General features: G+C 37.6%; 1 protein-coding gene and 2 non-coding genes across 5 annotated transcripts; 2 read left to right on the top strand and 1 right to left on the bottom strand.

Annotated features, from left to right (window-relative positions):
• Positions 1-13336: 13336 nt before the first annotated feature.
• On the top strand, positions 13337-13407 carry TRNAG-GCC (transfer RNA glycine (anticodon GCC)). Its single transcript has one exon. It is a non-coding gene; the product is annotated as a tRNA-Gly (tRNA).
• A 6-nt stretch (positions 13408-13413) lies between these two features.
• LOC141609953 (small nucleolar RNA snoR114) lies at positions 13414-13499 on the top strand. Its single transcript, XR_012527854.1, has one exon. It is a non-coding gene; the product is annotated as a small nucleolar RNA snoR114 (small nucleolar RNA).
• A 198-nt stretch (positions 13500-13697) lies between these two features.
• On the bottom strand, positions 13698-21961 carry LOC141606579 (disease resistance protein RGA2-like). Of its 3 annotated transcripts, none has more exons than XM_074425763.1 (2): positions 21733-21899; positions 13698-17277 (listed from the first exon to the last, which is right to left on the bottom strand). In XM_074425763.1, exon 2 carries the CDS (start codon positions 17179-17181, stop codon positions 13930-13932), a length of 3252 nt encoding a protein of 1083 aa, XP_074281864.1. In that variant the 5' UTR covers positions 17182-17277; positions 21733-21899; the 3' UTR covers positions 13698-13929. The 3 variants fall into 3 exon arrangements, 2 of the variants coding, with proteins under 2 accessions (XP_074281864.1, XP_074281865.1); XM_074425764.1 differs by having other exon boundaries at positions 13698-17204; XR_012526761.1 differs by lacking the exon at positions 13698-17277 and adding an exon at positions 20392-20469 and having other exon boundaries at positions 21733-21961.
• Positions 21962-22366: the final 405 nt, after the last annotated feature.

Below are 22366 nucleotides of genomic sequence, written 5' to 3'. Positions count from 1 at the left end.
TTTGGATAAGTTTGTAGTGGTGTTTATCGATGATATCTTAGTCTACTCTAAGACTAAGGAGGAGCATGAGGAGCATCTGAGGGTTGTGTTGCAGACTTTGAGGGAACATGAGTTGTATGCTAAGCTGTCCAAGTGTGAGTTCTGGTTAGAGAAAGTTGCTGTTCTGGGGCATGTGATCTCTAAGGATGGAGTAGCTGTGGATCCGGCGAAGATTGAGGCAGTGACAAAGTGGGAAGCACCAAAGAACGTTGTTGAGATCAGGAGTTTCTTGGGTTTAGCTGGATACTACAGACGGTTCGTGAAAGATTTCTCCAAGATAGCTAGACCTATGACAGCATTGATGAGAAAAGAGAACAGGTTTCGTTGGGATGAGAGTTGTGAGACAGCGTTCCAAACATTAAAGGAGCGTTTGACCACAGCTCATATTTTAGCATTGCCTGAGGGGATTGAGAACTTTGAGGTTTATACAGATGCCTCAAAGAATGGGTTGGGATGTGTGTTGATGCAGAACGGTAAGGTGATTGCCTATGCTTCTAGGCAATTGAAGCCTTATGAAGAGAACTACCCTACTCATGATCTGGAGTTGGGTGCAGTGGTGTTTGCTCTCAAGATATGGAGACATTACCTTTATGGAGCAATCTTTAAGGTATTTTATGATCACAAGAGTCTCAAGTACATTTTCACTCAAAAGGAGTTGAACATGAGACAGAGGAGGTGGATGGAGCTGATTGGCGATTATGACATGGAAATTATCTACCATGAAGGGAAGGCCAATGTTGTTGCAGATGCTTTGAGTAGAAAGAGTGTACATTCCTTGTGTACAGCTCTATCTTTGATGAGGTTGAGAGATGAGGTAGCGAAGTTTGGGATACATATAATGCAGAAAGGAGATGCCATGGGAGATTTGACAGTGCAGCTTGATTTTTATGATGATATTCGAGGTAAACAGGCGTTGGATCCTAAGATGGTTGAGTGGAGAGCTGGAGTAGAGAAAGGGACAGTGTCTCGATTCTCTATTCACACAGATGGTAGTTTGAGGTATGACGGTAGGTGGTGTGTCCCTAATGATGAGGAGTTGAAAAAGACTATCATGACAGAGGCACATAATACACCATATTCAGTTCATCCAGGTGGAGATAAGTTGTACAAGGATTTAAAGAACACGTTTTGGTGGCCTGGGATGAAGAAAGAGACAGCTGAGTTTGTGGCCCGTTGTTTGACATGCCAGAGAGTAAAAGGGGAACAACGACGACCACAAGGTAAGATTCAGTCTTTGACGGTACCTGAGTGGAAGTGGGAGTCCATTTCTATGGATTTTATCGTGGGTTTGCCAAAGAGTCAACAGGGTAACAACATGATATGGGTAATAGTGGATCGACTGACAAAGTCAGCTCACTTTGTTCCAATAAAAGATACATGGACTAAAGCACAATTGGCTATGGCCTATCGAAAGAACGTGCTTAAGTTACATGGAGTCCCTAAGGACATAGTGTCTGACAGAGATGCGAGGTTTATATCAAGGTTTTGGAAAGAGTTGCAGGAATCGTTGGGAACAACTTTGAAGATGAGTACATCATTTCATCCTGCGACGGACGGTCAGACTGAGAGAACGATCAAAACTCTTAAGGATATGTTACGAGCTTGTGTGATGGATTTTGGTGGTAGCTGGGAACAGAGGTTGGATTTGATAGAGTTTTCTTACAACAACAGCTATCACACTAGTATTGGTATGGCACCGTTTGAGGCTTCGTATGGGAGTAGATGTAGGAGTCTGATTTGTTGGGACGACAGTGCTGAGGCAGTGGTTTTAGGACCAGATATGGTACATGAGATGGTGGAACAGATTAAGATGATCAGGGAACGGATGAGAGCAGCTCAGGATAGGCAAAAGAGTTATGCAGATCTACATCGTCGGGATATAGAGTTTCAGGTTGGGGACAAGGTTCTTCTGAAAGTGTCTCCTATGCGTGGGGTTATGAGATTTGGGAAGAAAGGCAAGCTGAGTCAGAAGTTTATCGGGCCTTATGAGATCTTAGGGAGAGTTGGGGAAGTTGCATATCGTCTGGCTTTACCAGCTGCGTTAGAGAGAGTGCATAATGTGTTTCATGTATCGCAGCTGCGAAAGTATATGAGTGACCCATCACATGTGTTAGAGGCAGAGAGCTTAGAGCTAGATGAGTCCTTATCATATCTTGAGGTGCCTAAGCAGATTCTTGACCGAAAGGTTAGGAAGACTAGGAGTGGTGAGACAGTTTTGCTTAAGATCCTTTGGTCTAATCACGAGACCGAGGAAGCTACATGGGAGGCACAGGATGCCATGAGAGAGCGTTACCCTTTCCTTTTTTATCAGGTATGTATGGTTACGGGGACGTAACCTTGTTTCTTTTAGGGGGGTAGGAGATGATCGCAAAGAGTTTTTAAGAGTTTTGTACCCTTTTTATGTTGTGTCGGTATGTTTGTCGGGTTGAGTTTGGGTTAGTAACATGTTTTATATTGAGTTTTATGTTGGTTGTTGAGTCGGAAGTGTTGAGGGTGTGTCTTTGTTTTGGTGGTGGTTTGAACTTCGGGACGAAGTTCTTTTTAAGGAGGGAAGACTGTAATACTCCGTATTTATAAGTCTCTGGGTACTCTATCGAGTAGGCCTTACTCTGTCGAGTAAGGGTGAGTTGCGTTTTATAAAAGTTTCTGACCTGTTGGGTACTCGATCGAGTAACGTGGGTACTCGATCGAGTAAGGGGGCACTCGATCGAGTACCTTAGCTACTCGATCGAGTAGCCGGTTTACGGGAAGTTATTTCCCGGGTTTTGTTAATTATGCGATTAAGGTATATAATCTTTTCCGTCATTGTTCTAAACACTTTTCAAAACCTAATTTACTGTCAAGAGAGAAAGCAAAGTACGTTCATCACTTTAATCGCATTGTTAGCAAATCCCGGAGTTTGGAAGGTCGGATTTCATCGTTCGTTATACCGTTGAGTTCCTTGCGTCGAGGGTAAGACCTATGTACCGTTTTTATGGTAATTCCTTTAAGTTGTTTAAACCCTAATATGGGGATTTGGGGGTTTTGTGTAGATTGTGATTTGGTAGTGTTTATGTGTTTGTATGATAGGAGGAGGTTTTGTAGAAGAGGCTTTTTGATACAGCTGTTGAGACCGTCTGATAGTTGTGCTTTCCAGGTAGGATTTCCTACTCAGTATTAGTCCCATAATGGGATGATTGTTGATGTTTTGAGATTGATTGTTTAATATCGTAATTGTAATGTGACGGTTGTGATAGTGATTGTGATTGTGATTGTGATTGTGGTTGTTGTCTATGGTTCTCGAGATGCGTTCTCGGCTGAGTGGAGTCACTTGCGGGAGTGGCTTCACGCCCTAGTTTCGCCCTTCGTGGAACCCGCCACGGAAGGGGATGTGCACATTAATGAACAGGGAATTCGCTCAATATGAAGAGCGGGGATTTGGTGGGTACGGCTGCGGTCCCCCATGGCGGTGGCTGGTCCAGTGGACGATCGGTGATTGAGAATAATGGGCGATGTGATTGTGTGTGTGACGGTGTGAGATATCTGTTTATCGTACTGTTGATATATATATATATATATATATATATATATATATATATATATATATAGATTGTGTGATTAGTACTGACCCCGTGTTGTTGTTTGTAAAACCTGCGGTGATCCATTCGGGGATGGTGAGCAGTAATTGAGCAGGTTTGAGTTGAGTACTGGGATAGCTGGGATGTGCCACCGTTTGACGATAGAAGTCTTCCGCTGTAGTTTTACTAGTTTTATGACATTTCAGTTAATTCAGTAGACAGTTGGTTTTGAGAACATGTATCGTATTTTGGTATTTGGTTTCAGTTGTAACCTTTCACTAAACTTATATTATTTAAAGTTGTTTCGTTATTGTCTTATGATTATCATGTCTCGGGTAACCGAGATGGTAGCAGTCTTATACATGAGTGGTCCTGGTAAGGCACTTGGAGTATGGGGGTGTTACAGTTACAAGTTTATGAAAAATAAAAAATAATCTGTGATTAGATATACATGAGACTCATTTTGCTTTTTAATAATTGAGCTACATATATTTCAATTTTTTGACATTAAAATTCAAAATTAGTTGAATTTATATGTATACATTTTAGTAATATTGTAATTTTTTTTAGCTTAATATTTAAGTGAAAAATTCAAAAACTTTATTGTAAACTCATAATTTTTAAAACAAAATTCGAAAACTTTATTATCAAACTCAGAAATTACATACCAGTTGTACTACATTTGATGTATGATCTATGAACTGCTACTTGCGTGTCACCAAGTCATGTTAGATCATTAATGGGAGAGTTTAGGGGTACCACTAATGTTTTTAAAAATATATATATATGATTATATGGTATCATGTCAAAAGTTTAAAAATATGGGGGTAACAAATAGAAAACCTTTATAATAAAGAAAATTTGCACAGCGATTTTTTAAAGTGATTCAGCTGTGCTTCGGTGCATCCAGGGCCGGTCCTGAACATTTCGAGGCTCTAGGCAAAATAGTAAAACTTGCCCTTTAAAAATCTTAATCATCATCTTCAATCATTGGCGGATCTACAGCTAGAGGTCAGGGTCCCGGGACACCGTAAAACATAATCATCAGTGTATTTTGTCTAATTTTAAGGCTGGAAAAATTAGATCGTCTATCCCAAGTTTTTGTGAAAATGTTAATCCAAAATTTGTTAGAGGATTTTTGAACAAACGTATAAAATTGGGAAGAATAGAGGTAGTTTCTTACAAGAAGTTCATAACTTAGCTAGATCCGATTTGCATTAGATTATGTAATGTTTGTGGTAGACTTGTATTCATGTGGATTGGGCTAGTCATTGAATGCTTTGTTTACTGGGCTTATTCATTTACATGAGAAAAGCATGTATTATTGTTTGTAATGGACCAGTGTTTGAAAATCCTACATAAGGTGATCCATCTTAAAAAGCTGATCCCTTTTCAGTATAGGACCCTTGTCAAATGCCAACCCTAATACCCCTTAAGGCCGGCCCTGGGTGCATCTATGTGAGCTTGCATGTTTTGGTTGATGATGTAATTTTTGTTTTGGGTCATCCGCATACGATTTTTTTACTGAGTTACATTTAATTCAATCCTCGCACAAAACTTTACAACTGAAGACCAGCCCAGCTAGTGTTTTTTTTACAAGGTAAGAAAACTAGATTGATCATCTGGGATAGGACCAACCTAGCTCATTCATTCATTGAAATGAGTGAGGTAAGTTGAAGTCACCGGTTTTCAAACCACCTCGAAAGAGTTGGATATAAATGTCCAATAGAAGCCACAAAGTCAGCAACCTCATTGGTTTCACGGAAACAATGTTTAATTATCACTTCATCAAAAAAAATGAAGGTCTAATTTCACATCCTTGATAATACTAGAAATTTCCCAATAAATTTGCCAAGTATTACGAATTGTGTGGGTATGAGCTTTATATTTGGGCCTTTTGAGTTTGATTGTTGGAACATTGAACTCCACTTCACAGCTCACAACAACTTTCGTACATAACCGTCGTATAAGATGTGACTAACCTTTTTCTATAATTTTCATATTAAAATATGGTATATACAATTTTTTTTTTTTTTTTTTGGTGCGTAAGAGGAGCAAAGCCCCGAAACTAACTATTAGCTATTACACGTGGGGTTGGAACCCCAAATATGTCCTCCCTAAGGATAGGACGAAATTCATTGAAAGGAATATCTAAATGCGTAATTAAAGTGCTTGCGTTAACTCCTTTGTTGGCCAAGAAATCAGCTGCTTTGTTTGCCTCTTGTAGATACCTCATTTCTGCACCTCCTGCAAACCACCCGGTGATGATTGGGCCGCATGTTTGGTACGCGAAACGATTTGTGACAGTTCGTAAGTTTATCGTCAAGTGATTGCTCAAACACTAATGTCTACCTCTTAGTTGTCATCTACGCGCCGATACCGTCGTTTTAACAGTAATTAGAGTACATTTGGAGTCCGGGCCTAAAACCGTCTTCATTTTCTGATAACCATTAAATCCCGAGTCAGAATGTTCTGGAATGTTCCGGATATTTCTATTCCATATTTTATAAATATTTCACAATCTTTTAATCTTTGGTAAACAATTTCCCGTAATATTCATACAAAATATTAAGGAAAATAAGATAATCCTGTCATTCCATAAACCAAACACGGAAATCTTTCTTCCGCAGAAGGAAACCACCTGAGAACAGACGCAGCAGGTGCTGCGCCTCTTCCAAGAGACGCAGTGACTGCTGCGCCTCTTCCCAGGTCCTTTTCTGCGTTTTTTTCGTATCTTTTTCATATCTTTTCGAGATTCACTTCCAAAGTCTCTCCGAAAACCCTATTCCTTCACGTGATTAGTATAAATAGGAGCCTTCGCTCCTCATATTTCTCACGCGAGTGTCCGCCCTTCTCTTCTCCCTTTGCATTCTAGACCACGTCCTTACTTTTTGGCGTCTACGTGCTTGAACATTCGACCACGTAAGCTCGGATCCTTCTGAGTACCAGCCTCGTTTGCATGACCGACCAATTTGACCAACTCCACCATAATCAACTATAATTAATCTTAATCGTTTTCCTCTTACGAGGGCACTTTCGTCTACATTCGAGTCGAGCGTCACTAATCATAAACTTAGTTCATCTCGTTTCGTCAAACATGTAAGTCTGAGGGTGTAAATCTCTCCTTTATTTATTGTTATTTACCTTTTTGTATCATTAATGTAAGATTTATGTCGAAGATATTTCTAAAACCGATTTATAAAACCTCGTTTAAAACCCTTTTTACGGATTACCAGAAGACAAACCGTCGAGAAAGGACGCAAAGAATCGCCGCGCCTCTTCGAAGGAGCGCAGACTGCCGCTGCGCTCTTCTTCGTGAGGTCGCGCAGATTCCTCGCTTCCTTTCTTCTTCCTTCGTCCTCTATCAATTCATTGTTCGTTATTTGTTTTCGTTCGTTCTTCAATTCTTTGACATACAATCACAATAATTTCACATGTATATTGTTTGTCATCATTAATGCGTATAATTCATCGTTAATCCCGACTTAAATCCCTTATAATCCAATATTTGCGAGTTTTCGTCATTAAAACCAATCCGGGTTGTAGAAATTCAATTCTTTCATATTGAGTTTCTGGAATTCGACCTTTGGTATATTTTCTATCTGTTTATTGTCATATTCATCATTAGTTCATCATTAATTCATCTTGTTTAACCTATTTAGTTCACCTATGTCACTAATCAATCTTTCATTCATGTAATTAATTCGTTCACATTCGTCTTATCCATGTTTCGTTGCTTTTATGACCCATTCGCATGTAACTAATATGTTAAATCACTTTCATCCGAGTCGAATATACTAATCGATCCTTAAATTCACCAATTAAAATTAACGATTTGCGATTCGGCCACGGCCGAGAACTCACCCTTGGAACGACGACAAAGAATCGCCGCGCCTCTTCCAGAGGGCGCGATCTCTGCGCTGTTCAGGTTGATTTGTCTCGAACTTCCGTTCTGCCTTGACCTGATTAATTAGCTTACGTATAATTAACTATTAACCGTATTATCGCCTACTGTTTTGTTCGTTAATTCATTCTTTTATTCTTTCTTTCTCAAATTATCCGTTTTAGAGGTATTTTCGACATAAATCGCTAAACCCAATGTAATTATTGTAATATTATTATTGTATTCTTTATTGTATTTATCACTGTATTTTGTATCATTTGTATGTTTTCACATGTAATTTTAATCTAACATTCACTTCGACCCCAATTTATGTGCTAATTACTTGTTCACCGACTTAGTATTAATTCTCACATGCTAGGATTAAAACGTTGGATGTTGCATTGCATGCATATGATCGACGATATATCAAGTACGAATAATTTCCCTAATCATTAGTAGAGGCCGCTATCGAGGCGGGCGGGATTAGGTGTTCGATCAAAAGAGCTTCCTAATACGTACCCTTACCCCTTACTCCAGATCTCTATGAACATCCGTGTTCATTGGCATCCACGAGAGTCATTCTAGACATAGAATGCTAAGGGTAACGAGTTCTTGGTGTTCATGTCACTACTTTGTGTCTTGACATGACACGAGGTATTCGAACGGTTCCAATTTCCCATAAAAATTGGTGGCGACTCCACAAATGCAAACGCTTGTTTCCCAAGCGCCTCCGTGGCCCATTGTCCACACCTCTCTGAACGTGTGCTCCAGCTTGACTCTCCATTGCCCTCCTCGTATTAACTCCTTACAGCGTTTAACAATGAATTTCAATCCATTACTTACCAGCTGGTCTTCGTTTATGAGGTTGACACAGGGAGAGTTATCCATATTGATGAGAAGCTTTGAAATATTGAGAGATTTAGCTCTTTCTAGTCCCGCTAGTAGGGCTAGAAGTTCCGCCTTAATTGAGGAGCAATGCCCACAAGAAAAGAAATAAGCAGTAATAAAATTACCCGTTTCATCGCGAAAGACACCTCCACCTCCTGCTGGCCCGGGATTACCTTTAGAGGCTCCGTCTGTGTTCAATAATGTCCACCCGTGAGGAGGAGGTGACCAACGGACAAAAATTTCCGTTCTTGGATTGCGTGGGATAGGCACGAAAATGTTGTGACGATCTAGGGCTTGCTTTATAGAATGGAATTGTTGGTACAAGAAATCCCGCGGGTCTAGAGGATTATCAGTGTCCCTCCCAAAAACGATATTGTTCCGCCACTTCTATATCCACCAACATGTGAGAGCAAAGTACATAGGCCAGTCTTCAATGGATGATTCAATGTCATTGCTAGCATTTTGCGTGAGCCAAGTCATAAAAGGAGTGTCGAAAAAGAAATTATTGGATGGATTGATCCCGACTAATTGCCATATTTGTTTCGAGACATAGCAAGAGCGAAGCAAGTGTTCTACTGTTTCCTCTGAGGCGTGACATCTAGGACACATCGAATCATCTCCCATATTTCGTCTAACACGATTGACATTAACCATAAGCCTGCCATGGGCCGCTAACCAAAGAAAAACCCGAGCCCTCTGTTGCACCGGCAGGCGCCATATCGTGCGCCATACTGGTGGCTCAGGGAGTTGATCATAATCAATACCTTTCAAATAACCTAGAGCAGATTTAACAGTGAACTTACCCGACGAGGAGCCCTGCCAATATAAGGAATCCTCCAAACTCGGATCGTTGACAAGGGAAATCGACGCAATCTTGAGAAGCATATTTTGTGGCAAGTAGTCGGCAAACAAGTCTCATTTCCACCCGTTAGATTCGCACCACATCTCACTAACTGTTCCCCTAGAATATTTTCTGGAATAGGAGCTAGGACATTATCCGATAGACAAACACCATCGACCCAAGCATGATCCCAAAAGAGAGTCCGTCTCCCATTTCCCACTGCAGTAGCTGTGCCTCTCACTATGGTTTTTGATTGTGACAATATCCCAGCCCATACATTTGATATATTGCTCTTTGGTTGAAAAATATCTATATCACACCTGTTGTTACAATACTTGGCCCGGAGAACTCTTGACCATAAACTATGAGGCTCAGCTAAGACTCTCCACCCGAGCTTTGTAAGAAAAGCTGCATTTGCTTGTCGCGCTGAAACAATACCCAACCCTCCACGAGACTTCGGTTGTTGTATCGTTTCCCAATTAATTAAATGGATGGATTTCTTATTCTCATCTCCTCCCCAAAGAAAGCGACGAGATTTCCTGTCAATAGAATCACATATCGTCCGTGGAATTTTAGCCGTCTGCATGCTATAATTGGCTATAGTCGAGAGTGTTGATTTAACCAACGTCTCTCATCCTGCAAGCGATAGTTTTTTTTGTACACCAGCCTGCCAATCTATTATTAATTTTATCCTCCAGATGCTCAAAAGTATGGCGCGTGACCCGGCCATTGATAGTGGGCATTCCGAGATAGGTGCCTAAATCCGCCGTCTCTTCGAACCCAAGTGCCGAGCTGACATTATGTCTAACTCCTTCATCCGTGTTGCTTGAAAAGAAGACCCGCGATTTTGTGACACTAATTTTTTCTCCTGATGCCTCACAAAAGTTGTCAAGGACATATCTCATAACTAGAGCCTGCTCCTCATTCGCTTCCCCAAATAAGACCATATCGTCTGCGAAAAATAAATTGGTAACCCTAGGCCCATTTCGACCAATAGTGATGGGTCTCCAATTTTTATTACGTACTTCGAGATCAATAACCTGTTGTAACTTTTCCAAGCACATAACAAATAAGTAAGACGATAAAGGGTCACCTTGTCTTACGCCCCATGAAGGAGTAAATTGCTCAGTCGGTTCTCCATTCCAAAGAATTTGCATTCTCGTAGTAGTGACGCATTCCATGACCACGTCAACTAGTAAGCCTGGGAAACCCATATCCTTCAAAGTATCATGAATGAACAACCAACGAAGCCGATCATAGGCCTTTTCTAAATCGATTTTTATTGCCATAAAACCTTGTTTACCTTTTCGCTTCCTCATAGAATGTATTGCTTCTTGAAAAACTACAATATTATCTGTGATTTGTCTACGCGGCACGAACCCGCTTTGAGTCTCTGATATTAAATGTGGTAGCACCCGTTTTATTCTATTAGCAAGTGTCTTACTAATTATTTTATAGGCTACGTTACACAAGCTGATAGGCCTGAATTGAGATATAGTCTCCGGAGTAGTTACCTTAGGAATAAGGACTAAATGTGTATCGTTGAGTCCCTCCGGCATTCCTTTACCCTCTAAAGCTTTAAGGACCATCGCACAAAGAGAGTCTGCAACAATATCCCAATTTTTCCGGTAGAATAAAGCTTGATATCCATCCGGGCCCGGCGTTTTCAATGCTCCCATATTGTTAATTACTCTTTCAATTTCAGCGATAGAGAACGATTTCGTTAGCCACTCCCAGTCCTTGCTAGAGAAATCTTGAAATAAATTCCATGGTAATTTATCTTCAATATCAACTGGCTGCTCCTCGATATACAACCATCGATAATAATCAACAATTAATTTCTTCACTTCGGCTGGTTCATCGACCCACACACCATCCCCATTTTTTAGAGATGTAATCCGGTTTCTCCACCTTCGAACCAAAGTGCTAACATGAAAGTATGACGTATTTCGGTTGCCATCTTTTATGAACTCCATACGAGACTTTTGGTACCAAAGAGCTTCTTCTCTGTCAAGGACCTCATCTAGTTCTCTCCTAAGTTGGGCTTCTAATTTAATAAGGTAAGAAATTCGTTGTTTCGAAAGCTCTCTTTGGCAGCCTTCAATACGCGCTTTGAGTTCGCGTTTTTGTCGAAATATATTACCAAAGACCTGCTTATTCCAATCCTGCAATTTCGAAGATAATTCATCCAGCCGAGAAGGAAAGTTTCCTTCGTTTGGCCAATTTTCCACCACAAAATCCTTAAATTTTTCATGAGACATCCAACAAGCTTGAAAACGGAATGGTTTATTAACAGCTGCCATTGGGGCGAATCCATTAGGTGAGATCAAGAGCGGGCAATGGTCAGACTGGAAAGCCGGGACTTGGGAGATGTTTAACCATCGCGTCTTCAAACAAAGTCCCCCAATCTGAATTGCATAATGCTCTGTCAAGCCTGGCACTCTGCCTCGTGTCGACTGAATTTCCTCGAGCCCAGGTGTGAGGTGGACCCGTAAAGGCAAGTTCAATAAGTTCATAGTTATCAATCCATTCGTTAAATTTCTCGCACCTCCTAGCCATTTTCGGTCACCACCATGTCTTTCACTCAACGACCTCGTTTCATTAAAGTCTCCAGCGAGAAGCCACGGGCGATTATTTAATTTGGCAAAATTTTCCAACTCGGACCAAAGTGAACCCAAGCTGTCAGGAACCTAATATTATCTTCCGACGGGACGAAATTAGGTACCCATTTTCTGATTGTTAAGTAATGGTCGTCAATCATCCATGGACCTTGAGTCATTACAAAATCGTAATCTTGCTTGGTGGAGAACCTCGCAACATAGTAATTACTAGTAAGATCCGTCAAAGTGAGTTTACCTTTAATGGATCATTTGGCCTGTAATTTCCTCATTAGCGCAAGGTAACCGATTTTTTTGTCGAACATTTTGATGATTAAAGAGTGGCGCCATGATTTACGAAGGATAGATGTTTCATTCTTCGTTAGATGGATTCGTGGACACAGCTCTTCCTCTTCATCACCCACAAGTTCGTCATCATCTTCAGAGTCCTCTTCGAAATCTTCCAGAGACAATGGATCAAATGAGCTTTCACCGTTCCTAAATCCTTGCACCATTGATTTGTACGACATGGGAGGGTTAATCGTTTGAGAGGGGCTAATATTATGGCGCATTTCAGAGGTATTCGAACTTAACTGCACGATCTTCGATGCATCCACCACTGTCGAATTCGCAAGGAATTCATCAACGTGCATCGTTTTTCTTTTGGCATTTTTCTGGCTTGGTAGGGCAGTAAAGACCATGCTATCTCCGATCACATTATCGGTGTTGGCTGTGAGAATGGTTGTGCTCGTGGTAGGTTGAGGGGCCTCCGGCGGGAGACCCGTACTGGGATCAAGCATTCAAAAATTAGGGCTTTTCTCTCTCTAGGGCTTTTTTACAGCACCGGATAGTATTCGTACTTAATGAGGTGATGATAAACACCTGGTATATACAAAAGTTTGAACATCGCAAAATATCAACTAACAAAATCAAACCGAATTAGGTTAGTGTTAGGAAAAACTAATGAAAATGACATGAAACTATATCTAATTGACTCTACATTTATACATTCAATCATGAACTCACTAACTTAAATAATGCACCACCAACTTGTTTTCCATATATAGGTAACATCAACTCTTTTATGAGACGATTTCATGATACGTTTAGCGTAAGACCTCTTACATAACAAATTGCTACACTTTATTTCACATCTTTCTTTTTTTTTTAAAAAAATAATATTGTGTTATATATCATCTCCACATTATAATGTGAGATGATATTATACGAGAATTATTGATAGAATAATAACATGGTTTGATACATGTTTACATTTCTTCAAAAATTAGTGTTGGAGACATCCTATTGAAAAGCAACTTTAAGAGATTAAGCTATATACACGACAAAAGTGCCAAAAATGAAGTTACTACATCAATTTTTTTTTTTTGACAAATACTACATCAATTAGGATTCTAAGAATGTGATGGAAACAAACATATTATAGCGACATCAAACTAAACCATATTAATCAAGGTGCTAATTATAGTATTTGACTAGTTAAGCACTTGAAATATTCTAAAGTAAACAATCAGCACCAGTGGTCTAGTGGGAGAATAGTACCCTGCCACGGTACAGACCCGGGTTCGATTCCCGGCTGGTGCATTACACAAGCAGTGATGATAATTGCGCATATGTGGCACCTTTGGGGTCCGCCACTCATGTCTTATTACAGACGAAACCGTGCATCTGAGCTTTCGTTTTTTTGTTGAAGAAAAACGAGTATAACATTAACATTTTACTACCATCTTTTTGTTAAAGAAAAACGAGTATAACATTAACATTTTACTACATCTTTCTATACCTCAACTTAGTAAATTACAACAACATTTAAGCAAACAAATAAAACACACCATAAAACATTAATCATAAAAGTGATAAAAACACACAAATATACACTAAACCAACTGTACAGTTTCAATCTTTTATGCAATCAACAACACACTATAGTACATTATTACACAAGATTATTACAAATAAAACATCATAATACACAAAAATACAATACATAAAAAACAACACAAAAGAGAATAAAACATCAACATGCCAACGATCACCACTCTTCTTAATCGTCAAGGTCATCTTGACAGAGACTAACTCTTTACTCCATTCAAATGCTTCCCCATTTTATTCAACATTATTAGCGACTTCAATGCGAATGTTGGGAATATGTTTAATTTTGGACCAGTCTTCACCTGATTGCTCCTGGCATCTCTCGGCAAGCTGAAAAGAGCAACTTGTAAGGATTAGTGACGTCAAGTTGGATAGGTTGCTGATCTCGGATGGCAATGATTTTATTTTGGGACATTTATCTATAGTAAGGCTCCTGAGAGATGTGAGACTGTCAATCCACTCTGGAACTGCCTCTAAAGCTTCGCAGTCGTATATACCTAGGATTTCCAAAGCTGGCATACCTCGAAACTCCTCAGGAAGGTATACTAGTTTAATCCTGTGAAAGCGTAGCTCAACAAGCATGGGAAGGTAGCTTTTGAGGAGAATGACTGGTTGTCTTGGCCTAGTAGCAACATTTGAAGGCAACGACTTTTGTATTGCTTTAGCCTTAGTTCTGACATTTACAATGGGAATTTTGCCAATTACAACGAGACGTCGGACAGAAGAAATTCTTTGTAGAAACACTTGGGCCAATGAAATAACCAGCTCCATGTCCATTCTCACCTCCTCCAATTTGGGAAATGCAGGCATCCATTTCTGGAGTTGATTCAGACCTCGGTCTTGAGCAGAGTCCGTAACACTCCACCATCCTTTCAACGCGGGTATCTCCGTAAGTGAGAGGTATTGTAGGGACGGAAATAAGGGAGTGGATGCGTGCTCATCTCTGAGGACTAGCGTATTGTCACTGCTGCTGCTGCTGCTACTATCACCATTTTCTATGTACTCCACCTTCTCCAAGCGGTTGAGGATTAGAGATTTAAGATGAGCAAGTCTTCCAAAGGAGCACATAAATATGCACTCTTGACAATTAACTATTTGAACTTCGACGAGATATGGAAGCCCTGAATGGATCCCTTCTCTCATCCAACATGGCAATCTGTTCCCTCCATAGTTACTAATAATCAGGCATTCGAGACCATCACCAGGTTTGAGATTCTCGAGCACCATCTCATCCTGTATTTCGCTCCCTTTAAATCCCATATGAAAGTGCGTAATCTTTTTATTGTCCAGATTTGCAGCCTTGGCTTCTGAAATGATATCCTTAGATCGCTCGGCCAGAATGATTGTCAACCTACCTTTAAGATTAACAAAGCGACTTAGGTCTGCTAAACCGCATGGCGAATATGCCTTAGACTTCCTCGGTTTTCCTACAACAAATTGGTTCAGTGTTTCAAGACCTGTCAATAGCTGCAACTCGTTGGGCATATGACTCAAACTTGAACAACCTTGGAGGTCAAGGTGTCTCAACATCTTTAGCTTGCCTATATCCTCGGGCAACTCTTCAAGGCTCCGACAGTAAGATAGGTCAAGTAAGTAAAGATTCACAAGCTTTGTGATTGATCTAGGGAGTTTACGGATATAATTGAACGAAAGATCGAGATACCTCAAGTGTATCAGGTCGCCTACTGAGTTTGGAAGTTCAGTTATTCCTACACCATGCATCCGCAACACCCTCAAAGGTCGGAAACTGTCTAGTATAAGTTTATTACGTACAGGCAAAGCTTTGATTTTCTGAAGGGAACGCGGTCCTGATGAAGGAAGAGGAAGAAGGAATGTATTCAAGTACTCGATTTTGAATAGTGATGATGGGGGTTTCCAAGGTGACTGTGTTACTGAAACGAATGACACGTGCCAAACTCTTTCATCAAATTCATTAGTATTTGAATCTGCCATTTTATACTTAACCCCAGTAACCGAGAGCACAAGATCATGCATCAAGTTGTGCATCTGAAAATTATTTTTCCACACGGTTCCATCCCTCGTTTTCATACAGTAGAAAAATCCTCGTCCTAGCAAACACAACATATAATCTTCTGCCGCGTCTTCTAGACTTTGGTTTGTATATTCTGTCTTCACATATCCCATGGCAATCCAAAGATGAATGAGACGATCTTTTTCAAAGCGGAATCCCTTTGGAAACAAAGAGCAGTATTTAACACAGAGTTTTAGCCCTTCACCCAATTGATCATAACTGAGTTTGAGAGTGTTGAGGACATTACTACCGTAGGACTTGAAGCTTTCAAGCTGATCATTTCTAAAGGTGCGCCATTCTCGAACACTAAATTTTCCTGCTAAAATGGTTCCAATCGTCAGTATAGCAAGGGGTACTTTGTGACACATTTTCGATATCTCCTTCCCGATGGCTTTCACTCCTTGCTCATGAGATGTTGTAATGGCAATATCTTTAAAGAGGAGCCAGCAATCATCATCACTTAAATCATTGATCATGTATGGTTCGTGGGCCCCAATAATTCTAGCAACTGTGTCGCTGCGTGTGGTAAGGAGAACTCGACTACCCTTAGCCCCGTCCTTGAGCTCTCTTTCCAATTCTTGCCACTTTACTCTTAAACTAACTTCATCCCATACACCATCCAAAACTAGCAAAAATCTCTTCCCAGCAATAATTTGAGACAAACTTCTTTTGAGCTGTTCCATCGTGTAATCGTGAACTTGTTCTCTGGTGTCACGTGTTACCATCTGTCGTAACACATCCTTGACATTAAAATCTTGGGTGGCGAAAACCCAAAGCTTCAAATCAAAATATGTATCAATCTTGTTATCATTGTACACATACTTAGCCAACATAGTCTTCCCAACTCCGCCCATCCCAACAATGGAAGCAACAGAGACGTTCTCTTCAGCAGTAGAGGGGTCAAACAATAAGCTTACTATGTTATCCATGTCTTTATCTCGTCCAATCATCGTACGATCAATCGTATGATCAGACTCTGATACATTGCTCAATGTTTGGGTTTGGTTCATAGATGACGAGCTAACTATGCTTCCGAAATTGTCATGGTTTCTTACAGCAATATTTATTCCCTCCGTAATACCCTTTATTTTCTTAGCATCCTTGTAGGAAGAGACAATCGGGATTGAAGTAGGAAAAAACAACTGCATCTCTTTACGGAACTTATTACTTCCGCCCGTGTTTTCTTTCTGCTTGGCTTTTGTGGCTTTCGCATCTTGGAAATCGTATATTTTGGCGAGTCCAAGTTCAAGCTTATCAAGCAACCATTGTCGAGTATGAGTGCACAATGGTACTGAATCAGCGTCGAGTTTTGCAGCTTCAATGATATTTTTGAGATCCTCCAGCCCTTTTATTTTAGACTCAATGTCGCGTGCAGAAACTATACTTTCGCAAAATTTGGAACCCAGTTTTTCAACTAAAATTTTGACCAACTCAGCCACTATTACTTCAGCCATTTTGCTCTCGCTTCCAAGGAGGGCTTGCAAGTAAGGAATGGTACAATCAGTAGTGGAGTTAGACGGGAAAGAAGGGGCGGTCACGAGTCACCCCCGCTGAAGAATGAAAATATTGAAGTTTTTAGTTGAAATTTCCGACTTTTTTTCCTGGTTACTCTATTACTAGTTTGAATGCCCGTGCGTTGCAACGGGGTAATTAACTTATTTATAATGCAAAAAAAATGTTATAAGCGTTTAATGTTTACATTATATGTCTAATGATTTGTTTACATATTATTAAAATATCTCTTTCAAAAAAAAAAAAAGATTAATATATACGTGGGTTAACTCTTATTTATAATTATATAATCACCCTACCTTATATTAATCTTTCGATGTGGGACAATTCTACTATTTATAAGTAATATATTCACAAAAATTGGATTTTTTTCTGATGTGGGACAATTCTAATATTTATACGTAATATATATTTATCAAACCTGCATTATTTTTCAATGTGGGACAAATAACATACTCAGAATTACACCATCTTTTTTGCACTTAGTTCGACATCCAACCAGATCTCGAATATCGAATACAGACAATTGCTACTCATTATATCTAATAGTTATATTTAAATTTAATAATATGATCAAATACTCTTCATTAATATTTGTACGTTGTTTTTCTTCAAAAAAAAATTAAAATAATTGAGATACGGAAATTTCCCGTAGTACCCCTTAGTTTTGTTAAATTTTCCATGTTACCCCTACTTTTAAAAATCTGCCCATGGTACCCTTGAGGTTCCATTTTTTTGCCCATGGTACCCTTTAATGTAAAGGCTGTTAAATGGACGTTAAGTTTGATGGCGTGGCAATAAAATAATAATTAAATAATAATACCCCCTTTATTGTTTTATTGGTACGGATATCTCTCTTTTAAATGCAAATTTAATTAACTATATCATTATAATATTGGAAATTTCTCATGGTAACCTTGAACTTTGATAGATTACACATGCTACCATTGACGTTTGTTTTCTTATTTTTTATCATAATTAAAATATGTGCAAATGATAAGAACCTATACTCTAATGATAGAATATTTTTTAACACAATTCTAATTATATTATTTAAACATTGTATATTTACGGATTTACCACACCTGCATTATTTTTCAATATGGGACATATAAATTTTATAGATAGAAAATATAATGATATAAACTTTTAAGAGCTCTCCAAGACAATACTTAAGTGACTCAAAAGATTTTGGGTTGATGCCTAAGTTCCAAGGATGCTCATAGAATCACCCACCTTATGCTATATTTTGATGTGGGAAAATTCTATTTTTTATATGTAGTATATTTATCACACCTATATTATTTTTCAATGTGGGAGATATAACATACTATGAAATACACCATCTTTAATATGTGCAAATTATATGAAATCTATATATACTCTAATGATAGCATTTCTTACCATGAATCTAATAATATTATTTTCATAATTTTTTTACCGACATTATTTTGTCAAATGAAATTTAAAAGTTTTTATATGAAAATTAGAAACATCACTTGAATATAAAATAAGAAATACATAGTATATATTATAATAACTAAAAGATTTTCCAAACATTAACATAGGTTAGAAATCATTATTGTAGAAACAGTAATATAAACTCTTTTAAGAGTTATCTCTGACAATACTTAAGAGAATCAAAAGATTTTGGGTTATGACTTCTATTTATAATCATAAGATCGGGCTTTACAGTAATCTTCCGATGTGGAACAATTTTAATATTTATACATAGTATATTCACCACACTTACGTTACTTTTCAATGTAGGACAAATAACATACTAACTACTAAATACACCATTTTTTTTGTACCTACTTTGAGATCAACCCGATTTAATAATGAGAAAATACAATACAATACAATATACACTCTAATGATAGCATTTTTTTGTCACAATCTAATTATATAATTTTCATACGATATTTTTTTTCAAATGAAATATAAAGTTTTTATATCAAAATAATAAACATCACTTTAATATAATATAGAAAATGTATATATATGGGACATTTCTATTATTTATACATAATATATTCACAACACCTACATTATTTTTCAATGTGAGACATATAACATACTAAAAAGTCTATATCTTTTATATCAAAAAAATTTTGGATTAATACCTAAGTTTCAAGGATGCCTCCTATTTATATTTATAAAATCACCCTACCGTATACTATTATTTCAATGTGAGATACATAAATTAATTATTTAGACGTAGTATGTTCATAATGCCTACATTATTTTTCAATGTGAAAGATATAACATACCAAGAAATACATGTCTCTTCTTAAAAAACCACTATTGTATACATATTATTTTTCTTTGAAGGTAAAAACCACTTAGTCTCGTTCATTAGATATGGATCTCTACATCGTACATATAACGACTCATTAAAGCTCTATTACTGCATTCAGAAGACAACCATTAGTAAAATTTTTAGTTTTGTATTGTGTCAGGAGACTACCATTAGTAAAACCTTTTATTTTTTGATTTTCTTGTTCAACCTTTAGTTATTTTTTGATTTTCTTGTTCATATTCTTAACTCTTTCCCGAGTAATTCCCAACGATTTCCACTTTATTTTTATATCATATCGTAGATAACGATAGAAAATCTTAAGAGCTCTTTAAAACAATATTTATGAGACTCAAATTTTTTTGGTGGATACATAAGTTCCAAATATGCATCCTATTTATAATCATAGGATCACATCACCTTGTACTAATCTTTCGACGTGGGACAATTCTACTATTTATATGTAGTATATTCAGCACACCTACTTATTTTCCAATGTGGGACAAAATATACTAAAAATTATACAATTTTACGTATTAAGAAGTACACCATCTTTAACATGTGCAAATAATATGAAATTTATACTCTAATGATAGCATTTTTTAACACAAAGCTAATTATATTATTTTCATAATTTTTTTAACGATATTTTTTTGCCAAATGAAATGTAAAAGTTTGATATAAAAATTGGAAATATCACTTGAATATAATTTAGGAAATATACATATTATAATAATTAAAAGATTTTCCACTTTATTTTTTACATCAAAAATTATACTTTCCTAAATTGATTTTTGATGATGTGGACGCTCTCAGATCGCTCGAAAAAACTCTCTTTTATATATATATATAGATAATAGTAATTCACTCTCGCTGGAATTCCTCGGCCAGCTAACGTGATATCCTAGCTCCAATCCGCCACTGGGTACAACTGAAGATTTTGTGACAGGAAGATGATTGTTTGGTAAAACTTTGTCTGATATCAGTTTACAAAGTCAGTAGTTTTGGCACAAGATTTTCACTACAGGAAACACGCGAGTTTAAGACCGACTATAGTAGTCGTAGACATGTGAAAGACGGTTTCAAAACCGTGTTTGCAATCGCTTTTTTTCAATTTTGCTGACACATGAATTATTGTTGTGCACGCATGTCCCAAGATTTAGTCATACACGCTTGTTCATTAGTTACTGTCTCATCACTCTCATGAATTGATGTTATGCAATTGGTACAAAGTCCTGAGTCTATTGATCCTAATATAATACTATCACAAATTCTCCTTACGTTTCAATCATTTGTTTACATTTAATTAAAATACTTGTTATAAAAAAACACCAAATGTAAAGAAATGATTAGGACCGAGAAAATAGTCAAGATGGATAGGTGATATGAGTACGGGGAAATGGTAAACTACCCCTTAAGTTTGATTGTATGTGCAATTGACCCCCTTAAGTACTTAAGGACGTCAATTTCACGTACAATCAAACTTAAGGGGGTAATTTGACACTTCCCCGAGTATTCGTACTTTTTATATTTTTCAATTTACCAAATTAAGTGTGAAAAAAATGAATTTATGAGTTAAATCAAGTTATGTTAATATGAATAAGGATAGTTTATCCGTCTATAATGAAAGACGGGCCAAATACAATACCACTTTCCTTATAGGACAAACAACAAGTGAGATGGTGAGGGCAAAAAAATGTCACCACTTTCATTGTATTTGACCCATATACCAATCTATAGCAAGACTAATTGATTTTTTTATACGGTACGCCTATGTTTTTACACAAATTCTTATTTCAGACCGTCATATCCATCTGAAATGGTCAGACGGATACCATTTTCTGTCACAAAAAACCCATTTAGGATGTGAGTGGAAAAGCACATGGGGTGTCCCACCACCCATGTGCTTCTCACTTGTGAGAGGTCTTATTGCGGTCTGAAATAAGGCGGTCTGAAGCAAGACAGACGGATGTTTTTAAGCTTTCTAGGCGATATCCCTATACTTTAAAACCGAAAAATTGGAAAATCTACTATACAAGATCGAAACATTAAAACTGAACAGCATATCTCAATCAACAACTAAACCCCAAACTTTCTAAATCAAGGTTATGCAAAGTCTGATTACAAAATAAAAAGAAAAAATGATGGTAGAGCAAATAAACATGAAAATTAAACGAAGGGAAGATGAACATACCTTTTTGGTTCGCGAGTGCAGATAAAGAAGAGGCAAAATTAGGGTTTGATTGAACGAAGTTGGGGATGGAAAAAAAATTGAGCAGAAAATGGAAGGGAAAGGAAAGAGAGGAAGAAGGAGATGGAAGGGTGTGTGACAAAAAAAAATGATCGGGAATAAGATACAAACAAATCACTTTGACCTTTTATCTTATCTATCCTTCGATTTTATTTGAGCCGTTACAAGTTTATGAAAAATAAAAAATAATCTGTGATTAGATATACATGAGACTCATTTTGCTTTTTAATAATTGAGCTACATATATTTCAATTTTTTGACATTAAAATTCAAAATTAGTTGAATTTATATGTATACATTTTAGTAATATTGTAATTTTTTTTAGCTTAATATTTAAATGAAAAATTCAAAAACTTTATTGTAAACTCGTAATCTTTAAAATAAAATTCGAAAACTTTATTATCAAACTCATAAATTACATACCAGTTGTACTACATTTGATATATGATCTATGAACTGCTACTTGCGTGTCACCAAGTCATGTTAGATCATTAATGAGAGAGTTTAGGGGTGCCACTAATGTTTTTAAAAATATATACTCCCTCTTATTCATTTTAACTCTCCCTTTTTCCTTTTT

The sequence above is a fragment of the Silene latifolia genome, chromosome 10 (assembly GCF_048544455.1).
Source record: "Silene latifolia isolate original U9 population chromosome 10, ASM4854445v1, whole genome shotgun sequence".
In the NCBI taxonomy this organism is placed as follows: Eukaryota; Viridiplantae; Streptophyta; class Magnoliopsida; order Caryophyllales; family Caryophyllaceae; genus Silene; species Silene latifolia.
Note: the sequence above shows the minus strand (reverse complement) of the source record. Positions and strands in the feature narration are given on the sequence as shown.